Genomic DNA, 24,421 nt, shown 5'->3' with positions numbered 1-24,421 from the left:
TAATATTACTCTAAGCTTGGTGAAATAAAAGTTCTTAAAGCATGTTCTTCAACAGTGTAAGGACATCTGCTACAGATTAGTAAATTGTGTTTAAAGAGTGACCAGCGTTTTATATATTTTTTTCGTAAATCAATAGTAAGCGTGAAAATAATCTTCTTCATAATATATTTTATTAGAGAAATCCACTTCTTTTTCCTACTGGACTGATCTTTCATTCTCTAAAATTCGCAAAATCTGTCTTGAGTGAATACGGATTTGTCCATAATTGAGATAGGAGAGGACAGTTGGTGCCTATAAAGTTCTATGGAGAACAGTAACTGTGGTCCCAGGAGAGCTTGCAGCAGAATGTCTGGTTCTGCCTTCAGCTCCTCACTCCCCTCCCAAGAATTTTAAAAGCACCAAATGTCATCTCCTACTTCAGTAACGGGAAAGTCTGTGAATCACCGTATATCAAATAAATTAAACGGAGTTAGATCACAGAATAGTACCCAAATCATAGATAGGTCATATAAAACATAACTTTTAATATAAATAGTATACACATATAACACAATATAGAATCATAACCCCAACAACAGAGTGTCTGTATTTATGGGGGGAGGAAACAGGAGTAGAAAAAAAATCACCCCATCCTGAGAATATGCTACTGGGCTCCCGTTAAATGTGTTGTATGACGGTTATAGGGGAATGTGAATCCTGGACCTTGGTATTTGGGGATATGTGCAATTTTAATATACAATTTAGCTACTAATCGCATAAGAGAAAACCCTTTGGGTGCATATATCAAAGCGTTTATTTGGGATCTCAATAGCCTATGTATTATATCTGGGGATATGTGCAATACTGATATCTGCCTGTACCCTTTAATTTTTCATTCACAATTTTTGTGATTTTGTGTGTCTGTCCTTTTGGGCTGTACTAGCCTCCCTCCCTGATATATTACACGTGCCATATGGTATATCAGAAGCGGGGTACTATGTTGACCTGACTAGTAACATATGGTACCTTACTGCTAAGTCTTTTTGCACCCTATATCTTTATTACAGGGTTATTTAGGGAGAGGGAGAGATAGCCGTCTATGAGTGGGGGCGCCACTGCGCAGGATTGAGGGTGCCGACCTCCGACGGTAGGTCAGGAGACAATAGTATTAGGGTGATTTTTTTCTCCTCCTTTTTCCTCCCCCCATAAATACAGACCCTCTGTTGTTGGGGTTATGAATGTATATTGTGTTATGTGTATATACTTTTTTTACATTTATATTAAGTGTTACGTTTTATATGACCTAGCTATAAATTGGGTACTACTCAGTGATCTAAAAGGGAAAGTCTGTGTAGCAGTCCCGAAAATGGACTGTGACTGTTGGACAGGAGCACAGAAAACCGCTTCTTACCTGCTGACGTCCTCGGCTCTTCATTTGATTGGCTGACCTGGTGCAAAGTCATGTGTGCATCACTCCGCAATGATGACATTGCACAAGGCCAGGTAATCAAAAGAGCCTCTAGTGACATGCAACTCTACCCATTAATATATATAGCCCAGACTATGTAACAACTTATCTCAGGTCCCTGAATCCCCATAGGTGTAAGAAAAAGGGAGATGATATATCTAGATAAAAATGCAAGTGTGAATTGTTTGTTTTCTCTGGAGTATGTCCGGCGCTAACTACTTATGTATTTGAACGTATTTTCTTCTGACAGGTCAGTAACAGTGTCCTGAGCGTGTACAGCGGAGATTTTGGGAGTGTAGATGCGCAGGGAACAGTTCAGTTTTCTTTAGATTATGATGAAAAGAACCGTGAATTCCAGATCTTCGTGGCTCAGTGTAAGGACCTGGCCGTGGTGGATGAGAAGAAAGGACGATCGGATCCGTCAGTATTAAACTGTTACTATTCCGCATACATTAAATTATGTTGTCTTTCCGTATATTTTATCCACACCGCAGATACCTGATCTCCGTACAGTGATACGTGTGACGCTGTGCTACTCTGTATATAGACAACTTATATCCTTTTGTCCTTTCATGGATTTTCTGGGATTTTATTGCTTTCCGACTTGCACATACTTTACCTGTTGGATTTAGTATTTAATGAAAAACCAATAGCCTTGAGGTGGAATAATGATCGCCGGATGCTTACAATTTAGAATTGCACACTATACAAGTCGCTGGACTGCGTCATGTACACATCGGCTAGGACTGTGCTACTGTTTAGCCTTCCTTCTGTGCTCGTCGGTAGCAACAAAGGGGAAAGTGTCTATTGTGAGACACTGGATAGTTCAAGCACATGTCAAACCTGTTTGACAAATGTTGTGTCACATCCAAGCGCAAACAGTCTACTTTTAAGATGTACCTGTGTTAGCTAAGTTTTTTTTATACTGGTGCCAAAAATAAGAATAATTGTTGACAGTGCCAACAGAAAAAAAACAAAAACACTGAGACGTTCTGTATGTGATTACAATAGCTGGGAACTTTTATTGCAGTGTTTGGTGTGGGTTACACTTTCTCTAGTTGTACAGAAGTGCAATGACGGCATGACGCAATCCACTTATGACATTAAAGGGAATATGTCATCAGAAAATTACCCACCGTCTAAATCAGGCTAATTTTCCATCTATTGTGTCCCATTTCCCATTTTTTTTATTAAAGAAACTAAATTATTAATCTTGCAATTTTCACAGCCACCAGAGTTCTTTTAGGATGATCTTTCTGTCCTTTCAGGAACAGTTTTCAGCAATCTCCTTATCAGCAGAGGCAGGATTACAATGACGGGTAACACCTCTATACCCCGCTGATGAGACAGGATCCACCAAACGCAGTAGGCGATATCATCCTTACAGAGTCCCCTCTCCCTTTACAATAACCGTTGCACATGCATATTAGATGCTTCCAGACAAAACATAGGGTTGACATCTGTTCATTGCTGCTAATATATGCATGTGTTATTTCTTGAAACCTTAGGAAGCTACAGTCTAAACAGCCCCAGTGATTAGTATGAAAATTGCAAGATTTTTATTTTTTTATTTTAATAGATTGTAATAAAATACGTTTTTATGTTCATTTTCTATTTTTTTTTTAATTTGAGATCTTTTTTCATAACACGATCTGTACTAATAAATATATATATATATATATATATATATATATATATATATATATATATATATATATATATATATATATATATACGCTGTAATTTTCACATTAGCTACTGAGGCAATTCTAGACTTGCACTTCATGTTATTTCAGGAAACAACACATGACACATGTACATTAGTAGCAATAGACTGACTCAACTCTTGTGTTGAAGTAGGAAAATAAGTAAGGAAAGCTGTGACATGCATTGTGAATGCTGGATCCTGCATTATCAGCTGTGTATCGTGCTTTCACTTGTCATTGTAATCATGTCTGTGATGATAATGAGACTGCTAAAAACTGTTCCTGAAAGAACAGGAAGCATGACTGTAAAATAGCCATGGTGCAAGATTTTTAACTTTTAAATACAGAAGGCTGGGAGAGCTGGGTCAGCCTTGATAATACCTAATATGATTGGTGGGTTCTGTGTTATCAGCTGTGTATAGAGGTTACCTGTCATTCTAATCCAGCCTCTGATGATAATGAGACTGCTGAAAAGTCTTCATTAATGAACAAGAAGTGTGAGCCTAAGAGAACTCTGGTGGGTCAGTGTGAGAATTGCAAGATATATTAGAGGGAGTGTATGGTGGATCTATTTAAAACCAAAACCTGATCTGTAGTTTTCTGATAATACATTCCCTTTAAACTGTATAAAAACTAAACCAATTGCTAATTGCTTCATTACTCAACAAGATGGATCATGACTGTCCAAAGACTATACCTCCTTTGTGTATCTGCAGTATAGATCCCTTAGTTATTTTTTTTTGTGCTAATTATATCTCCGCTCACCTGGGACTTTCCATCTATGAGATTATAGCCGCAGAGACAATGAAGCCGTTATGTCGGTGGCACCTGTAGGTGTGGAGCTGTTATCACTTTTATATGGGGTTTATAGGAAGGAACGAAACGGGAAGTATCTGTAAAACATTGTCATTGTCATACAGTAGAAAAGTGCCAAAGTGAAACTCTATTGAAACACAGATATTCCTTGTAGATTTGTGTCTGCGTGTATTCTACATTAATGTTTTCTTTATATTCCCCTTCACACAGAAAAAAAGTCCGCTTTTTATAATCTCAGTGAAGTGGTCTGGGTGTTTTATTTTTTCAACTAGAGCCAGTATATAACAAGTATGGAGATGTTAAGGAATATTCTATGCTTGGATGGATGCCAGGGCATGACCAATTTCTACATGGAAATGCAAATGTGTGACGTACAGCTGCGTTATTTCACACACCGCTAAGAGCAGCAGGCAGTACACCCGCCATAGAGCATTACTTGTAGTAGTCGTCGTCCCCATGTCATCTTCTATTAGATATAGATGCTCTCCTGTATAATATATATAAATTATCAAGAATAGAACAATTCTCAGCATCATGGTACTAACCAGAATGTAATAACCTTTTACTAGGTATGTCAAGACTTATCTACTACCAGATAAAGCAAGGATGGGAAAGAGGAAAACGTCCGTCAAAAGAAAGACCACCAATCCAATTTACAATGAAGTTTTAAGGGTACGTCCTTGCATTTGCTTTACATTGCAGTGTTATTTTCCCCTGACGTGTCCCATGTTCCTCTCGGCCCATTGGCTTGTGTTATGATGTACCCTGGTACTGTGTAATATTTAGGTTGGGATTATACTGCAATCTCCATGAAAAATAACATTGTAAGTCAGTGCAAGGCGATTTGCACGCAAGGTCCATCAGCCATGTAATCAGTGATCACTGGACGGGTGCTCTGAGAACTGCCTCCTGCTTGCCGGCATCCGTGGCTCTTCTTTTGTTTGATCGTTTTGGCTCAACGTCACATAGGCAAGGTGATAAAAGGAGGAGTCAGAGATGTGGGCGGGCAGGAGGCAGTTCTCAAGACTCCCGTCCAAGGGCTACCTACATGGCCGATGGACCGGATCCATTCACACGAACACTAGTTTTTAGTTTTTCAATCTGTTAGCTCAATCGAATTTGTTTTAGATCTATTAGAAATGTATTAGATAATGTTTTATCAATGTTATTTCATTTAACAAGTAACAACATCAACAATGACATTCTTTTATCTCTCAGTGTTGCTTGATTTTCCTTCTCCTGGTGCAAAGATTTAAGTGGATTTGTCACCAGATTTCATAATACAGAGCATATATATTATATTATTGATCTTACTCCTGTCGATGTCGGTGTACTTACTTTGAAAATTCATGTCAGAATGGCTGTACAACCTTTTTAAAGGTTAAACTCAGTCTCCGACCCTCCTAAATGGTTTGACCACTCCTCAGTGTCCCTCCTCCCTGCTGCTGTTGAGATCTCACACTGCTGCTCAGTACAAGCTGCAGCCGTCATTCAGGCTGTGTGCGCAAAGACTGAATACACTTGGATTTATGGGCTTTCTAACTGTACAATTGGACTCAGAAAATGATTATTTTATCGGGATTATACAGCCATTTTGACGAGGGTTTTTTAAAGTAAGAACACCAAATTCATCAGTTCTTAGAGAGCCACGTCATAGTATATTCTGCTTGTAATGAGAAATCTGGTGATGGATCTGCTTTACGTTTGCGCTCTTAGCTCTCTATCTAAATACCCTGGCTTATATGTAACACCTACCCCACACCACCATCCCCTCCGGACAGTTTTCCTGCCAACTCCCCCTAGGTTCACCATTTAGTTACTGATTTACCTAAACTGTGTTTAATTTTCTCTAACCTTTGATGGATGATACATTCAATGCTGTGTTTTCTTTTTTTTCTATTCTAGTACAAAATTGAAAAAATGGTGTTGCTGATTCAGAAACTTAATCTGTCCGTGTGGCATAACGACCCACTTGGGCGGAACAGTTTTCTGGGAGAACTAGAGATTGATCTGACCAGTTGGGATTGGAGTAATACAAAGCCGAACTGGTATACCCTAAAACCACGGGTATGTAAGCATCCTACCACACATGGGGGTACATAGTTGTAGTGTATGGTACCTTAGTGGACAAGGCTCGTAAAAGGTGGGTGGGCTCCATGTATTTTCAATGGGGCATCGCCAATGAGACCAAAAGGAGTCAGCGCTGATTGTTTTTCATCTCAAATCTGAAGTAACAAAAAAATGATCTACCACGGTTACTTTTGCCCGTGGAAAGCTACGCTATATCCTTCCTGATGTTAGAGCTGCATCTCCTAGCGGAGGACAACCAAAATAATCAGACAACCATATAACTATCTGACAATGACCAATAAAACTCAAGTCCGTCACCATACTACTGAGAAGTCACAATATTGTAAGGCAGGATTATTACACCAGAGTAACTAACCATTTTCATCACATGTTGAAATATTAATAAGCTGTCGCCATTTTCATTAGCATCAGAAATGTGTGTTGTATAACTGAGCCACAGTGTGGGATAGGTGGCATATAACACGGAATGTTTTCTTCCTCCAGAGCCTATCTGCAATGAATGGTGTGGATCACCTTGGTGTTATGAATTTGTCCATTAGGTATATCCCTCCGGGAAGTCTCGGTAAGATACTATAGAAGTAGTATTTACTTAGATCAGGGCTATTGGCCCAATTAAATGACCCAATAATAAGCCACTATGTACAAGTTGATGGGAACCAGACGGTTGTTAATGGGGTCAGCCTGTCCTCATACAGAGCAGTGTAGTTGGCAGCACTTGACCTGTCTACATCGGATATTGTGCTGCCGATGGGGATAATTTTTATAAGAATTATCAAAAAAGGAGCGTGTTGCTCATAAATCGACCATAAGTCTGGGGAAAATGAACACTTTCATCCAGTATCTATACTGAATATGTGATCATACAAAATAGACCACAGTCTGACCGTGACATACGTCACTCAGTTTCTTCTCATGAAGGTTGCTCCTCTTCTTAGTCTGCACAGTAGTATACTACTTAGGCCGGGGACACACTTAACGTATAAAAAAACGGTCCGTTTTTCACGGCCGAGAATCGCACAAATGTTTCAAAAACAGTGATCCGTGTGCAGTGCGAGGATGCGATTTCCTCGCATCAAATGATCCGTGTGACATCCGTGTGACATCCGTATGGCATCCGTATGCCGAGATTTTCTCGCAGGCTTGCAAAACCGACATCTAATGGATTTATGTGCTCAAATGTTCGGGAAAACATATATACAGTATATATATATATATATATATATATATATATATATATATATGTCATTGAGACACATATATATATATTCTGTATTTATATTTCATTCAGCGCGATATCTGTGAAAAGTCGGTAATTCAATTGCCGGCTTTGCATTTCTCCTGCACAAACCCGACAGGATATGAGACATGGTTTACATACAGTAAACCATCTCATATCCCCCTTTTTTTTGCATATTCCACACTACTAATGTTAGTAGTGTGTATGTGCAAAATTTCAGCACTGTAGCTGCTAAAATAAAGGGTTAAATGGCGGAAAAAATTGGCGTGGGCTCCCGCGCAATTTTCTCCGCCAGAATGGTAAAGCCAGTGACTGAGGGCAGATATTAATAGCCAGGAGAGGGTCCATGGTTATTGGCCCCCCTGTGGCTAAAAACATCTGCCCCCAGCCACCCCAGAAAAGGCACATCTGGAAGATGCGCCTATTCTGGCACTTGGCCACTCTCTTCCCACTCCCTGTAGCGGTGGGATATGGGGTAATGAAGGGTTAATGCCACCTTGCTATTGGAAGGTGACATTAAGCCAGATTAATAATGGAGAGGCGTCAATTATGTCACCTATCCATTATTAATCCAATTGTTTGAAAGGGTTAAAAAACACACACACACATGATTAAAAAGTATTTTAATGAAATAAACACAGCGGTTGTTTTAATAATTTATTGCTCTCTCATTCCATTTTCAGACCCTCGCTTGGCAAAACAATAAACACACAAGATACATACCCTCTCTGATGAACAGTCACGTCCCACGAAGTAATCCATCTGAAGGGGTTAACTAATATTACAGGCACCAGCTGCGATAAACCACTCGCTCGTGCCTGTAATCCCCGGGTGCTGAAAGGAAAGCAGTGATCTATACTTACATTCAGTCGCGGTGATGCGCCCCTGCTGGATGTTCTCATGAACTGCAGCCTGGGAACTTTTTCCCACGCTCCAGGTCATATGAGGACATCCACCAGGGGGCGCATCACCGCGACTGAAGGAAATGTAGGTCAATGACCTATAGTTACCTTCAGTCGCGGTGATGCGCCCCCTGGTGGATGTCCTCATATGACCTGGAGCGTGGGAAAAAGTTCCCAGGCTGCAGTTCATGAGAACATCCAGCAGGGGCGCATCACCGCGACTGAATGTAAGTATAGATCACTGCTTTCCTTTCAGCACCCGGGGATTACAGACACGAGCGAGTGGTTTATCGCAGCTCTGCCTGTAATATTAGTTAACCCCTTCAGATGGATTACTTCGTGGGACGTGACAGTTCATCAGAGAGGGTATGTATCTTGTGTGTTTATTGTTTTGCCAAGCGAGGGTCTGAAAATGGAATGAGAGAGCAATAAAATATTAAAACAACCGCTGTGTTTATTTCATTAAAATACTTTTTAATCATGTGTGTGTGTGTTTTTTAACCCTTTCAAACAATTGGATTAATAATGGATAGGTGACATAATTGACGTCTCTCCATTATTAATCTGGCTTAATGTCACCTTACAATAGCAAGGTGGCATTAACCCTTCATTACCCCATATCCCACCGCTACAGGGAGTGGGAAGAGAGTGGCCAAGTGCCAGAATAGGCGCATCTTCCAGATGTGCCTTTTCTGGGGTGGCTGGGGGCAGATGTTTGTAGCCAGGGGGGGCCAATAACCATGGACCCTCTCCTGGCTATTAATATCTGCCCTCAGTCACTGGCTTTACCATTCTGGCGGAGAAAATTGCGCGGGAGCCCACGCCAATTTTTTCCGCCATTTAACCCTTTATTTTAGCAGCTACAGTGCTGAAATTTTGCACATACACACTACTAACATTAGTAGTGTGGAATATGCAAAAAAAAGGGGGATATGAGATGGTTTACTGTATGTAAACCATGTCTCATATCCTGTCGGGTTTGTGCAGGAGAAATGCAAAGCCGGCAATTGAATTACCGGCTTTTCTATAGAACACCGCTGCGTATTTCTCGCAATGCACACGCATGGTCCGTGTGTAATCCGATTTTTTCTCGCACCCATAGACTTTCATTGGCGAGTCTCGGCCGAGATACGCTGACAATCGCAGCCTGCTGCGAGTTCCCTCGGATCCGAAATACGGTGGAGAAAATATCGGATGATGGGAGCTGCACCATAGATTAACATTGGGCCGAGTGCTATGCGATTTTTTATCGCATAGCACTCGTCCGTATTACGGTCTAGTGTGACCCCGGCCTTAAAGAGATTCCAGTGATGTGTCACTTAGTTTATTGGGTGCAGCAGTTGTGATAGTCACAGTTTTCTCTGCTGCAGATCTCAGTTGTTGATCTATGTGTAACCCTGACACTACAAGCTCTCTGTGTACATTGTGTAGTGACACAGAGCTGCTAATCAGTGCTGGGGTCGTGGCTGGACTAGGAGGCATGAGGTCAGTGGTCCTGAAGTGATAATCTCCTGCTGATAAAACACTGATTGTATTGAAACAACACAACACAGCCCAGTAAAGGCTGAGTCACATAACGATATCGTTAATGATATCGTTGCAACGTCACGCTTTTGGTGACGTAGCAACGATCCCGCTAACGATCTCGTTATGTGTGACAGCGACCAACGATCAGGCCCCTGCTGGGAGATCGTTGGTCGTTGGGGAATGATCAGGACCATTTTTTGGTCGCTGATCACCCTCTGTCATCGCTGGATCGGCGTGTGTGACGCCGATCCAGCGATGTGTTCACTTGTAACCAGGGTAAATATCGGGTTACTAAGCGCAGGGCCGCGCTTAGTAACCCGATATTTACCCTGGTTACCATTGTAAAAGTTAAAAAAAAAAAACAGCACATACTCACATTCTGATGTCTGTCACGTCCCCCGGCGTCCACAGGGTTAAAACTGCTAATGCACGCGCTGCTGCCGAGAGCTTCCCTGCACTGACTGTGTCAGCGCCGGCCGTAAAGCAGAGCACAGCGGTGAAGTCACCGCTGTTACTGCCGGCGCTGACACATTCAGTGTAGGGAAGCTCTTACTAAGCGCGGCCCTGCACTTAGTAACCCGATGTTTACCCTGGTTACCTGGGTGCTGCAGAGGGACTTCGGCATCGTTGAAGACAGTTTCAACGATGCCGAAGTCGTTCCCCTGATCGTTGGTCACTGGAGAGAGATATGTCTGTGTGACAGCTCCCCAGCGACCACACAACGACTTACCAACGATCACGGACAGGTCGTATGGCTGGTCGTGATCGTTGGTAAGTCGTTTAGTGTAACGGTACCTTTAGTGGCACATCCCTAATCAAGGTCTCTGCTCCTACGTTATGGTGCTATCAGATTACATAGCAATCGAGAGATTGGCCAGAGACTAGCTACTACTGTGCTTGCAGGACCACCAAACTGGACTTTTTATGGTGGTGGACTGTGTGAGCAGCAGCTGGATTTCAAAACAAAGGAGACAGTAGAGGTGTAAAATGGAAAAACCCTTTTAAACTACATCTTCTGCATATGCTGTGTGCACCAAATGAATAGCGTGACCACTTTGTATTATTGTTAGCTTTGCTTTTTAATACCCGACACATAGTTCCTGTCTATTTAATATGACAGTTTTCAGGCACATATTGGGTCAGGTATTAAAAAACATAGTGAACTGCATTTTTCAATACAAAGTGGACACGCTAGACGTTTGGCGCACACGGCATATGCAGAAAATGTGGTTTAAAATTGGGTTTTTGGAAACATAAGGCTCCATCACGGCACAAGTAGAAGCTGTCAGCTTGACAAAACTAAGTAATCTATGGTTGCCATGCTAAGGAGCAGATTGACTCCCTGGTACATCAGACAAAAAGATCGATTGAACATTGACAAGATAATTACTACATGAAAAAACTTCTGTATTCTTTAGGTCCAAAGCATCCTGCCTCAGGGGAAGTCCATATCTGGGTGAAAGATACTAAAGATTTACCGCAGCTTAGACCTTCTGGGGTTGACTCCTTTGTGAAGTGGTGAGTATTTGCGAGTTTAGATGTTGTGTTGTCCTAGTGGCAATTTATATTGAACATAGACGAAATAATATGGAAATGAAGATGTAGCTAGCTGTTTGTGGGGGGGGTCCTGGCACCCTGACTCCCAGCAATCAAAACTTTTGACATATCGCTAGAACTATTTTCTATATGTAAAATTATCAGCATTAACAGACAGACAGAAAAATGACTTAAAAAAAAACATAGCAGAAAAAAGACAGCTGTCTTCACCAAAATAGGTGAGAACACTGACACTGCAGGATGCAGCAGACCCCCTTGATAACGACAGAGGCAGCACAGGGCAAAATACTGATGGAACGACCACTCACAATCCGGCCATGGGGGGGGGGGGGTCGCCGAGTGTTAGAATTGCACACAAATAAGGCTTGTATAGGGCACTGTTCACACACAGGTAACGCACAGTGTCTGGCTTGCAGCTTATTAGTGACACCCATACTATTAGTTTAGACTATATAAGTGCACCCCACAGGGACAGGCACCCCAGTCTACAAGGCCAACATTGATCGACCTGGCTCCATCCTGCATAGAAACGAAAATTGTGCAGTAAACGCTATCAATAATATGCATGATGTATTGGTCGATACTTTGTCCAAAATACAAAGCTCTAAACCCACATCAACAACCCTCATTGTCTTGAGTCCCAACATAACATGTTGACAAGTACCCCGTGCATATCATATCTATTTTACTGCATTTTTTTTGAAGTTGCGCTAAATTTCTGTCTAAAAAGTCGCAATTGATGAATTAGGCTAAAAGATGTGGAATAGCTAAAATTCAGCAACAAACCAAACAATAAATAGCCAAGCAAATATTAAATAGACTTTATGAAGGTGGTGATTAAACAGTTAAGTTCTTACAAAAAACAATGTTTTCACTCCCTTGTAGCTACGTGTTACCTGATACAAGCAAGAAGAGTTACCAAAAGACACGCGTCATTAAAAAAGACACAAACCCGGTGTTCAACCACACCATTGTCTATGATGGCTTCCACACTGAAGACTTAAAAGATGCATGTGTCGAGCTGACCGTCTGGGATCATGAAAAACTCAGCAATCATTTCCTTGGAGGAATAAGACTTGGACTTGGTTCAGGTAAAACAAATAAACTGGACTGTAACGATGGTTAGGCAACGTAGACCTCTGTCTAGGGTGCAGTGCATGTAGGTGAAAAGCGGGGCGCTATTGTTGCCTGGCAGAGATCCACGGTGTTGTACACTATGAGCCTAGTGCAGATCCCGGCTCCATCTGTGCGTCTGCCCCTGACTATCCTACGTCTTTCCGCTTCCTTTTCTATGTCTTTTGGATATCTATAATAATTTGGTGGTATTTGACCAGTCTTTGTTATATTCTATATTCAGGGTACAGTTATGGGATTGCCGTGGACTGGATGGACTCCACACAGGAAGAGGTGGCCTTATGGCAGGAAATGATGATGACTCCAAACGAATGGATTGAAGGATCCCTGCCCTTAAGATCCTTGGCTGGGAGAAGGAAGTTCAAGTAAAGTTGCTGTTTGTCAAAAATAAGTCACGGTACTCATAAGATACAGAACCATATATATATATTTTGGGGGTGAATTTTTTTTAATCAGATTTTCCCACTAATGTTTGTTTTCTCAGTTGCTGAGAAGATTTTTTTTTCTGTGAATGTAGTTTTAAAACTGATGACCTGCACACGGGTTACTTCTTAATGCCAAAGCACTTTATTGTGGATCTACTTTAACAACTACCAGAAAACTCCCTCAAAAGGAAATTTTCGGCAGAACCTTTACTTTTTTTATACTTGAACTTTCTGAAGACAAGAGGATACAGCATTTTTTGGGGTTATATGGTCGTAACAAAATCAAGAATAATGAACCTTTTTACGTTACAGACATGAAGGTCTTGGTTGAGGTCTTGAAAAATCCTCCGATGGACTCCATTTTAGTCAATGAAGTCAAGGTACTTTGGCAGATGACTGAGCAAAAAAAAGGCAAAAAGACATAAAAGAGAAATAAAAGTATAAATGGAGCAAGTAAATAATTAGAATGATTTCCTAATCACTGCCATTGGTGTCTGTGGAGATATAAGTGTACAATATTTTATGTTGTGGGGTGGAAAAAAAAATTACTTTGTTCTGTTTTCTGGAAATCAATTTTACAGTTCTAGAGTGCTTCAGTGTTGCACTTTACATTGTGAAATAGGAAAAAAATAAAGGAATTCTAATTGTGTTTTTTTACATTATTTAGCTTTTATTTTGGTAAAATGTAACATTTTTTTTAATCAAGTGCTGACATTCAAGAACATATTGAAAACCCTATTTCTCCCCATTTTTTCCATCTTGGATCTTCTTGCAAGTCGACAGCAGCCATATTCAAGTGATATGTGTTGTGAGCAGGTGAGCAACTTCCTATATCTGTATATCCTTTTTATGATGATAAGGCCCTATTGTGCAATTGTTTTTCCAGTCTTTCTTCCTGCAGCAGGCAATAAAAAAAGCTCCACTTTGCACTTCCTCCTACTTCTAAGCTCCATTTTGGAGAAGTACAGGAGAGTCGCGCTCATAGAGAAACCAGCTAACAATTATTTAAAGCTACACAGGCAGCAATACCAAGGCTGTAGATGGCAGAAGATACAATAAGGCTGGCCGGAGACTGTACAGGAGGAGAGAGTGCCCAGACGTATAGTGTTTATTGTAAAAGTAGACTACAGTCTGTCAGCGGTGGAGGCAGAGCTATGGGGTCAGGGTGTAAGCGGGGAGAGCCGGCACTGCACATGACTGACCAGGAGCGCTGGACCTCCAGCAAGATAGAGCCAATGGTAACTAAAGGGTAATTCGAGCCTAGAGGGGCAGCCTTTGGGGGGCGGGGGGTGATCTATGAAGGGAAGATTTTAAAATTAGTTATATAGGCACAAACAAATATAATGAATACATATAAGACCGCATTGGGATTTTGGAAGTAAGACTTCAACTCACATTACTGCTGTAATTCAGAAATACATAATGTGCATTTCTATAAAGCTGAAGCTAAGATATAATTGTGCATGCAGCAAGGTATTGATCCCAATCACTAAGGGTATGTGCACACGTATTCTTGAGGTCTGCGGATTTTTTCGCAGCGGATTTGTGAAAACCGCAGGTAAAAGGCACTGCGTTTTACCTGCGGATTTACCGCGGTTTTTGTGCGGCTTCCACTGCGGTTTTACACCTGCGGTTTTCTATTATGGAGCAGGTGTAAAACTGCTGCGGATTCCGCACAAAGAATTGACATGCTGCAGAATGTAAACCGCTGCGTTTCCGCGTGTTTTTTTTTCAGCAGCATGTGCACAGCGGATTGCGTTTTCCATAGGTTTACATTGTACTGTAAACGCATGGGAAACTGCTGCGGATCCGCAGCGAAATCCGCACATAGCCTTAGCCAATCTAGACCCCCATAAATATTAGAGTATTGTCACCTGAACCTGTCGATATTGTCAGGAGCAGCCAACCAACGTATATGAGTGGGGATCTCCGCCTCTTCCCGGGCAGATGATGGCAGACCGGTCAGTCTTATATAGTAGGTGGGCGAAGAGTAGTGAGGAGGGCAGGAGTGCTGCAAGTGCTATGTCCTACCCTGGAGCACTTGCAGCTAATTTGCATAAGATTTCAATGCTGGATTGTTGAGAAATGCCAAATCTGATTTCTAAAATGAAGGTATGGATGCGCAGAGTACATACATGCCATTAGTGTGAGGTCTAAAATCCTCAGAACAGGTTCCCTTCAATACAGCCCAGACGCCATGCTTTATAAGGACACTCTCCCTTTTCTGCCACCAGACTCTCGCAGAGAGACATGTCTGTAGAGGACAGAGCCCGGCATTGATTTCCTTATGGTTTGTGGCATTTCCACACGTTGTGTCGTTACACTGCTCTTATTAGGTGTCTCCAGACTGCGGCTCGGTACTGTAAATGTCAGCGCTGTGTGTAAACTTGGCTTTCACTAAACTTCTCCTGTAGTCACAATGAATAATGCTTTTCTGAAAAAATGTCACCGTGAAATGTGACCGACATGAACTGGAACCTCTGCAAATAATCCACTTGTTACATATTTCACAAACAAGGTCGTTTGCTGACCTTTTACTCACAGACTGAACGAGTCCTTTGATCTGAGCTGTGGGAATAGTGATATTCTAGAACAGTAGAAAGACAGATCTATATCCTGGTGGACAAACTAAAAAGTAAAAAAAAAACATTCCACACACAAAAAAACTCAAGAAAATCATACGGGTTGGTCTTAAAAGGACTCTGTAAGCAGGTTTTTTATTACCGAATTTGAGAGCAGCAAGATGTAGGGACAGAGACCTTGATTTCAGCAAGGTGTCACTTACTGGACTGTTAGCTACAGTTTTGATAAATTCTATGCTTTCTCTGCTGCAGATCTACCGGATCTCTGAATGAGTTCTGTCAAACCCGCCCACACCACTGATTGCCAGCTTTCTGCCTCTGCACAGTGTACACAGAAAGCTGCCAATCAGTGGTAGGTGCGGGGTTATACGGAGCTCATGAAAAAGGAGGCCTACATGGCAGCAGGTTTACTAGTCCTCTAGTGATAATATCCTGCTGATAAAACTGATTTTATCAAAACTACGGCAAGTAGCCCAGTAAGTGATGCATTGCTGGAGTCAGGTTTTCTGCTCCTACTTTTGCTGTTCTGAAGATTAGATGGCAAAAAAAATAAATAATAGATTTCCTTTGAAGGAGGTTGCCACGGATTTGGAAACAAACAATGCCTGCCAACAGATTGTGCTGTATTGCAGCTCAACCACAATCATTGCTATAAAGATCCTCTTCTCATATAGAAACAACCCATGCACAGGTATGGCACGGATTTTAGATGAAGGCCAAGTTCACACATTGTAACAATGAAGCATTTTTTGCGCCAATTTTTCAAAATAAGGGCAAACAATGCAGTTTTGCTGTAATTTTAGAATAAAAAATAAACATGGGCCACACTATAGCCTTCTTACCATTCCAAGACAATCTGATTAAGCTACCTTCACACACTTTTCTGTTAGTTTTTTTCCCACAAAGCAATGTGCACATGTGTATTCAGGCACTTTGTATGGCGGCTTTCGTGACGCTTTGTTTGCAACTGTGTTTTGATACTTTTTTTTATTGCATTTTTTTTTCAATGCAAATTTTGGGATACATAGATCATCTGATTCAAAGATTACACTTAGAATGACATGATTTCTGATGTGAAAAAGGAAACAAATTAAGTCCCCCCAAAATATTATACACCATGGAAAAAAAACACTGTAGGCCTATGGGAGAAACATGAGTGAATCTGTCTGGAAAACCCCAAACCAACGGGCCGCTGCAAGTATTAAAAAAAGTCACAAAAAAAATTAATTGTTGTATTTGATACATCTTTATTGACTTGCGGAGAACATCTGATTACAGCATTTTTTATGTAAAAAATCACTCTGAAAATGGCTCAAATTGTTGGAGCTTTTCCTAAAACTGTGTGTGGGAAAGGTTTTATTGTCTAGTCTTCACGGTCCATACAGAAATATTCAGACCACAATGGTTTATCAGATTTAATATCGCATGATAAAACTATAAATCATACAACGCTGCAATTCTAACGTGTTGACGGAGCACCAGGGTTTAGAAGAGTTCTCCGCTCTCTGCCTCGGCCCTTTCCATTGAATTCCTTCAGTTATTTGTCTTCTCGATCACACCCAGATAAACAGGCATTACTAGAACAACCAGTCCTTGGAGCAGAGGCCTGTGCCAAAATGTCTGAGAAGTCATATTGTGCATATAGCCGCCTGTGAATTAACCCATTAATTAGGGTAACACACATTAGATAATTGCCTTTGAAGAGATTTGCCAATAATCTAAAGTGTATGAGGGCATGCCAACTGTCTTCTGGCATCTCCTGTGAAGAGGAAGCAAGAATCGGCCATGTTGGATTAGAACATAAGAGGCATTTTTGGCTTGTAATGTAGACATTCTGCACTGTCGTGGGACGTGTACTGTACTGATCTTTGGTTTTCCAGTGTTTTATTCTGTATATGTTATATTTGTTGTCATCTTGAATGTAGAAGGGCTGTACTTTCCAACTTTTAGCACTGACTGTCTCGTGTACTGACCGAAACATTTTTGCTTGTAATCCTGTCCCCCCTTTTATCAGGTCACTCCAGTTGCAGATTTTAGCTTTCAGCAGATTCATCAGCAATCAGACGTAGATTACTGTACGTTCCAAGTAAAGCTATCCATGGAGTAGTGATGGGTCGTTCCTGACCGATCCAAGACAAAAAAAACAGCTCCATGGGCGTAAAATGATGGTGTTAGACAGCCGAAACCCGCCCCGTTGATCCAAACCGCACACACCCATTAATTTAAGTGGTTGGCTACACGTAGGCTAGATTAATTTCATCTTAAGCCGGTGTCACACATGCAACTGCAATGTAAGAAACTCGCACGTGTCTCTCGCCTCAATACCCGACACTGCCGGTGGTGATTCGGACCGGAGCATTCAGCTACATAGAAATACATGCAGCCGCACACTCCGGTCCCGAGTGCCGGGAATTGAGGCAAGAGACTTGCGCGAGTTTCTTGCATTGCAATTGCAAGTGGGACACTGGTCTTAAATGTGTGCTCACCTATGGTGAAGATATTTAATAGGGATCCATTTAGGATCAACTTTTGGTGAGCAGAGCCAAGTGATCCAGATCATGAAAAAGCGCTGGACTTCCCATCACTACCATGGAGGTTTGGAGAAATGAACCGATAGAAGACTGACTCATGCAGTACAGTGCAGACAATCTCATACAGTTCGCTCAGTGCCATCTCTTGTCCCGCCAGCACAGCTGTTGCTATAACTCCAGTAATGCATCGCCCAGGCATAATGCACAACAAACTCTACAGATGTGCTGGTTTTCAGGAGATTTTAAGGTGGCACCCACGAGATGTATGAAGCGGCCTGGAAGGTTTCCTTTTTTCAGGCATCTCCAGGAGAGTTGACAAGTTTTATGTGGGAGAACCTTAATATAAGTATAGAGCGGGTAAAATAAGTATTGAATATGTCACCAATTTTCTAAGTACCGTATATACTTGAGTATAAGCCGAGACCCCTAATTTTGCCACAAAAAAACTGGGAAAACTTAATGACTCGAGTATAAGCCTAGGGTGGGAAATGCAGCAGCTACCGGTAAATGTCAAAAATAAAAATAGATACCAATAAAAGTAAAATTAATTGAGACATCGGTATGAATCAGGAGCCCCATATAATGCTCCATACAGTTCATGATGGGCCCCATACAATGCTGCACAAATGCTGATTTTGGCCCCATAAGAAGCTCCATAGACACATTTGCCCCATATAATGCTGCACAAATGCGGATTATGGCCCCATAAGATGCTCCATAGGGATATTTGCCCCCATATAATGCTGCACATGGCCTCATAAGATGCTCCATAGAGATATTTGCCCCATATAATGCTGCACATGGCCCCATAAGATGCTCCATAGAGATATTTGCCCCATATAATGCTACACATGGCCCCATAAGATGCTCCATAGAGATATTTGCCCCATATAATGCTACACATGGCCCCATAAGATGCTCCATGCAGATAATTGCCCCATATGCTGTTGCTCTGATTTTAAAAAAAATAAAAAATAAAAAATCACATACTCACCTCTCGTCGCTCAGGCCCCCGGCACTTGCTATATTCACCTGTCCTCCGGTCCACCGCCGAGCGTAGCTGTGTCTTCCCCGTCCTCCGCACTGACGCTCAGGCAGAGGGCGGCGGGCACACTAATTGCATCATCGCGCCCTCTGACCTGAGAGTCACTGCAGAGGACGCAGAAGACGGAGTGGCGCCGACGGTGGAACGATGAACAGGTGAATATAGCGCACTGCCCCCGCCATGTGACCGCTCACTACAGGAAGAAGCTGCCGGTGCCCGGAGAACCAGGGACCTGCAGGGACTGCATCAGGAGCAGGTGAGTATTATTAGACAGCTGCCGCTCCCCCTCCCCTGCCGACCCCTGGGAATGACTCGAGTATAAGCCGAGAGGGGCAATTTCAGCCTAAAAAAAATGGGCTGAAATTCTCGGCTTATACTCGAGTATATACGGTAAATATATTTCTAAAAGATACTATTGACATGATGTTGGTAACAAGCCATCCCATCCACACAGGCAAAGAAGTAAAACCATAGATGTCAATAAATTAAGTTATGTGTAATAATGAGAAATGACACAGGGAAAAAGCAGTGAACACTTACTAAACTTTATTTTACTTTACTTTGTTGGTGATGCCAGCTTCAAGACGCCTTCTGTATGGAGAAACTAGTTGCAGGCATTGCTCACGTGTGATTTTGGCCCATTCTTCTGCACAGACACTCTTCAAATCCTGGAGGTCCCGTGGGGTCCTTCTACGAACTCTGAGCTTTAGTTTCTTCCATAAATTTTCTAACTTAATTTACGAACATCTAGGGTTGATTTCTTTCCCGTGTGGATTGGATGGGTTGTTACCGTCATCTGGTGAGAATTTTATGTCAATAGCACCTTTAGAAATGTTTAGAAAATTGGTGACGTTTTCAATACTTAATTCACCCCCTGTATAAAGTTACCAACTGAAATCTTGATCTACATTATTTTTGATGGGACGATGGTAATATATGGATCTTTGCACTACACTAACAAGGAGGATTCTTGTACCTGATTAAGGGAGTGATAAATACCTAAATCCCCCCCCAAGAAAAAGACGTTGAGTAGAAGAATCAGTCTAGGAACCATATGTGACTGAGATGTAAGCCTCAACCTTGGATGGTCTAGCTGCCACTAAATCCCCTCCTGATCATGTAGTGGATATATGCATTCTTGTGCAGACCGCAGGTAAGCCAGAAAAGGAGGCAGGAACAGTAGGGTAACAAATGGATGCGGGATCAGAGTACACACATGACTGTATGTTTGCCACAGTTTGAGGACCAGCGCTGAAGGAGCCTTAAGGTACCGTCACACTCAGCGACGCTGCGGCGATATAGACAACGAGCCGACCTAAACTAGATCGCTAGAGCGTCGCTGTTAGGTCGCTGTAGAGACGTCAAACACAGCAACTCCAGAACGATGCAGGAGCGATCCAGTGACGTAACGGCGACTCACTTCTCGTTCTCGCTGGTTGTTAGCTCCATGTCAAACATTGCTGACATCGTTGCTTTTGATGTCAAACATGACGATACACGCCGACCTGACGACGAAATAAAGTTCTGGACTTCTAGCTCCGACCAGCGATGGCACAGCGGGATCCAGATCGCTGCTGCGTGTCAAACACAATGAGATCGCTAACCAGGACGCTGCAACGTCACGGATCGTTGTCGTTCTCGTTGCCAAGTTGCTGAGTGTGACGGTACCTTTAATTCTGTAACGGAGGGTTTGTATTGTCTTATATAATGTGACAGAACAATGAGGCGTTTGGAAACAAAGGACTGGCTGATTCCTGTGAAAAATTGCTACATTTTATTAACAAGATACAGTGGGGAAATAAGTATTTGATCCCTTACTTATTTCTCACTGCAAATAAATTTATATAATGTATACAACGTGATTTTCTGGATTTTATTTTTGATATTCTATCTATCAATGTTAACATTAGCCTACCCTTAAAATTATAGACTGTTCATGTCTTTATCAGTGGGCAAACTTACAAAATCAGCAAGGGATCAAATACTTATTTCCCCCACTGTATTTAGGATGGGAATCCTATGTTTTTATTCACACTGTACACTTCTTCCTCAGGAAATAAAGAAATGTACAACCTCACCCATTCCTGGGCAAAGTAAAAATGGCACAAAAGTATGTGTAGCAGATAGATTGATTGTATTAGGGTATGTGCACACTCCGACTATACTTGAATGGCTTCATTTCTAAAAAGAAAAGCGTTCCAAAAACGTTCAAAAGAATCCTCCTGTTTATTTGCACGGCAAAACAACTTGCTGTTCATAGGTTCAGGCTTTTGAGGGTCTTTTAAATTTAAGCTTTCAAAGATGGCAAACATTTAAAAGATCTGACATGTCCATTGTTCAGGAAATTTCCACTAGGAAGACGCTCTGTCCTATATAACAAGTGAATGGGAAGGATAAATGAATTCCGGGGAATCTTTTCAAGCGTTTTTGCCCCAAAGAGAGTGTAGGGCTTTATTCATTGCACAATGGATTCAGAAAAAAATCAACATGTGCTGTGTCAAATTGTTTAGGTTTTTAAACTTATAACTTGGAAAACCCCTTTTAACAATTACTCTGCATAGTCAGAGGAGTGTATATTAGATATTATAATGTATTTTTACATTGTATTTTACTGCTGATTGACTTCAAAACTTTAAGGGAAACTGTCAGCAGAATTTCACACCCCAAACTATTTATATGTGCATGTAGCTCTTTCAAAGACAAGTCCAGTAATATCTTTACGCGGCCAGTATGTTCCTTCGTTACACAGAAATCAGCGTTTGAGCTAATATACAAATAAGACTAAAGAGCTAGTTGTAGCTCTGAAGCCTCTGTCACTCCAGCTCTATTCATCGCATCTGTCACACAGCATTGAGGCTGTCAGTGAAGCAGGAGGAGGCAGCACTGGGAAACGAATAGACCTGCAGTGACAGAGGCTTCAGATCTAGTCTCCTTTGTACATCAATTCAAACAATGATTTCTCAAAAATGGAGGAATGGACAAGCCATGTAAGGGTATTGCTGGACAGGTCTTGTTAAAAGCTACATGCACATATAGTTTGGGTTGTGAAGTAAACCCTGCTGACAGATTCTGTTTTAGAAAAAAATATCCAGGGCAATGACAAGAAGAAGGTAGAAGAAGCTGCAGGGCAGGAGAAAGCATTGCAATACCATCAACTTCAATAGCAGTAGGGCGCGCACAGCTCCACTGCCGGTCATTGGAAAGGTAAGGGTCCATTTACACTGTGCAAGATTATTGGGAACAAGGATTCCTAGGAACGCTCGTTTCACGATAATCATGCTGTGTGAACAGGTTGCCGATCACGAAAATACTTGTTTGTTGGGTGAAACAACATTTTTCTGGTGCATAAAAGATCTCTATTCGCGGCAGAGCATTGTCCTGTGTAAACCGGTCCCGCGTTGCCGAGAACAATGGTGGCACCCTAAGTCCTATAGTAAAGAATTGTTCAATGAGTGTCAGAAGCTTGGGTCCACCACTGAAAACAGGCAATGAAATGTCAGGCTAATATGCTTATATTCATAAGAGGCCATACAGGGGAAGTATTATTACTGGGGCACTGTTGGGAGCAATATATGGGGTTAAGATGAGAGATAAAATAGCTCGTCCTGTCAGTGACCCAAAATGAGCACAAATTACAGTGTATGTGTGGCACCCCAGGAGTTCGGGTACCACAGTAGTGCTGCCTTCCTCTCGGGGAGGGTAGTGCTCTGCCTGGAGACAAGAGGGATCCCTTTGGCAGGTAATCTCACACACAACACCTTCTGAATCCAGGCCAGGAGGGGGAGCTCAAAACCCGGCTTTAGGGCAGCTTCCCTGAATAAGATCCTGGTCTGGAGGAGGAGTCGGGTCAGTCGAGTTCAGTGTAGTCGGAGAGTGGACAGAGACAGGATAGGAGCACAGTGAAAAGGAAGAAAGGCTCAGAGGGGAACTGCTACTAGGCACCCTCACAGCCAGAACGCAGAGGCCAGGCACTGTGGGCCCGAGCTCGTGGGAGACTGAGTCGCACGACAGAACCGGAGGGCATAGGACTATACATAAATTGCCTGTATTAAGCCTATGGTACAGCAGCATTCTGGAGCCTGGAGTCACCGTGCAGAGACCCCAGAAGGAACTGCTCAAGCTGCCTACCATACAGGTATTGTCCCAGGACAGGAAAGAACCAGGACCTTGTTAGGATACTTCAGGCAGCAAGGGACTAATACTGAGCACAAAGTGGAAGGCTCCCAACCTGACCTGCCAAGGGGACTTCTTGTTTCCGGGCTGCCTGGACTCCTGTACCTGTTGCCGGTACCCTGAACTGTGGCCTGCTACCAACAGTAAACCTGGTAAAGACTGCAACCCTGAGTCCTCTGTTAATTACCGGCAACTCATCATCCCTGCCATACACCCTGAGAGCCCTGGGGACCCCACTTCACCTGTGGGAAGCGTCACCATCCAGCTGCCATACCATCACCCCAGAGGACCCCTTTAAGCGGCGTCTGTCCCTACTGACCGAGAACCACAGGTGGCGTCACGAAAATAGACTTTCACAATACCCCTTAAAAGACCGTTCCCCTTTAATTGAGTCCCAGAGCCACGGACCGGGTCGCAGCCACCGTGACATCCCCTTTAAGAGCGACCGGACCCGGTACCAAGTACCCCACTGCCCTGGTGGGCAACGCATATGCACGAGCAACAGGTGAAGGAGTCCTACCTGACCAAGGTAAATGCGTTTTATCAGCACCATTATGGCAGCATGATGCAAACTCCCTCTAGGGGAGACTCTGTATGGGCTCCTGTAAGGGGTCCTGTCATGTATCAGACACCTGAGGGCTCCTGCCTCTAGGGGAGACTATATGGGCCCTGTAAGGGGGTCCTGTCATGTATCAGACACCTGGGGGCTCCTGCCTCTAGGGGAGAGTCTGTATGGGCCCTGTAAGGGGCTCCTGTCTCTAGGGGAGACTATATGGGCCCTGTAAGGGGCTCCTGCCTCTAGGGGAGACTCTGTATGGGCCCTGTAAGCGGGTTCTGTCATGTATCAGACACCTAGGGGCTCCTGCCTCTAGGGGAAACTCTATATGGGCCCTGTAAGAGGTCCTGTCATATATCAGACACATAGGGGCTCCTGCCTCTAGGGGAAACTATATGGGCCCTGTAAGGGGGTCCTGTCATATATCAGACACCTAGGGGCTCCTGCCTCTAGGGGAGACTCTGTATGGGCCCCTGTAAGGGGGTCCTGTCATATATCAGACACCTAGGGGCTCCTGCCTCTAGGGGAGACTCTGTATGGGCCCCTGTAAGGGGGTCCTGTCATATCAGACACCTAGGGGCTCCTGCCTCTAGGGGAAACTATATGGGCCCTGTAAAAGGACCTGTCATATATCAGACACCTGGGGGCTCCTGCCTCTAGGGGAGACTGTATGGGCCCTGTAAAAGGACCTG

The 24,421-nt window shown here is 42.7% G+C and overlaps 1 protein-coding gene across 2 annotated transcripts in view; it reads left to right on the top strand.

Annotated features, from left to right (window-relative positions):
- Nucleotides 1–13,491, top strand: part of LOC143805612 (synaptotagmin-like protein 2) — a 110,511-nt gene extending 97,020 nt beyond the window's left edge. For both annotated transcript variants that reach the window (XM_077285133.1, XM_077285132.1), the window contains exons 11-17: nucleotides 1,698–1,867; nucleotides 4,539–4,641; nucleotides 5,875–6,036; nucleotides 6,544–6,622; nucleotides 11,145–11,244; nucleotides 12,169–12,374; nucleotides 12,641–13,491. In XM_077285133.1, coding sequence (XP_077141248.1) covers nucleotides 1,698–1,867; nucleotides 4,539–4,641; nucleotides 5,875–6,036; nucleotides 6,544–6,622; nucleotides 11,145–11,244; nucleotides 12,169–12,374; nucleotides 12,641–12,786 — 966 coding nt within the window. In that variant the 3' untranslated portion in view covers nucleotides 12,787–13,491. The remainder of the gene's footprint in view (nucleotides 1–1,697; nucleotides 1,868–4,538; nucleotides 4,642–5,874; nucleotides 6,037–6,543; nucleotides 6,623–11,144; nucleotides 11,245–12,168; nucleotides 12,375–12,640) is intronic.
- The last annotated feature ends 10,930 nt before the right edge of the window (nucleotides 13,492–24,421 follow it).

The sequence above is a fragment of the Ranitomeya variabilis genome, chromosome 2 (genome assembly GCF_051348905.1).
Source record: "Ranitomeya variabilis isolate aRanVar5 chromosome 2, aRanVar5.hap1, whole genome shotgun sequence".
Classification (NCBI taxonomy): domain Eukaryota; kingdom Metazoa; phylum Chordata; class Amphibia; order Anura; family Dendrobatidae; genus Ranitomeya; species Ranitomeya variabilis.
Note: the sequence above shows the minus strand (reverse complement) of the source record. Positions and strands in the feature narration are given on the sequence as shown.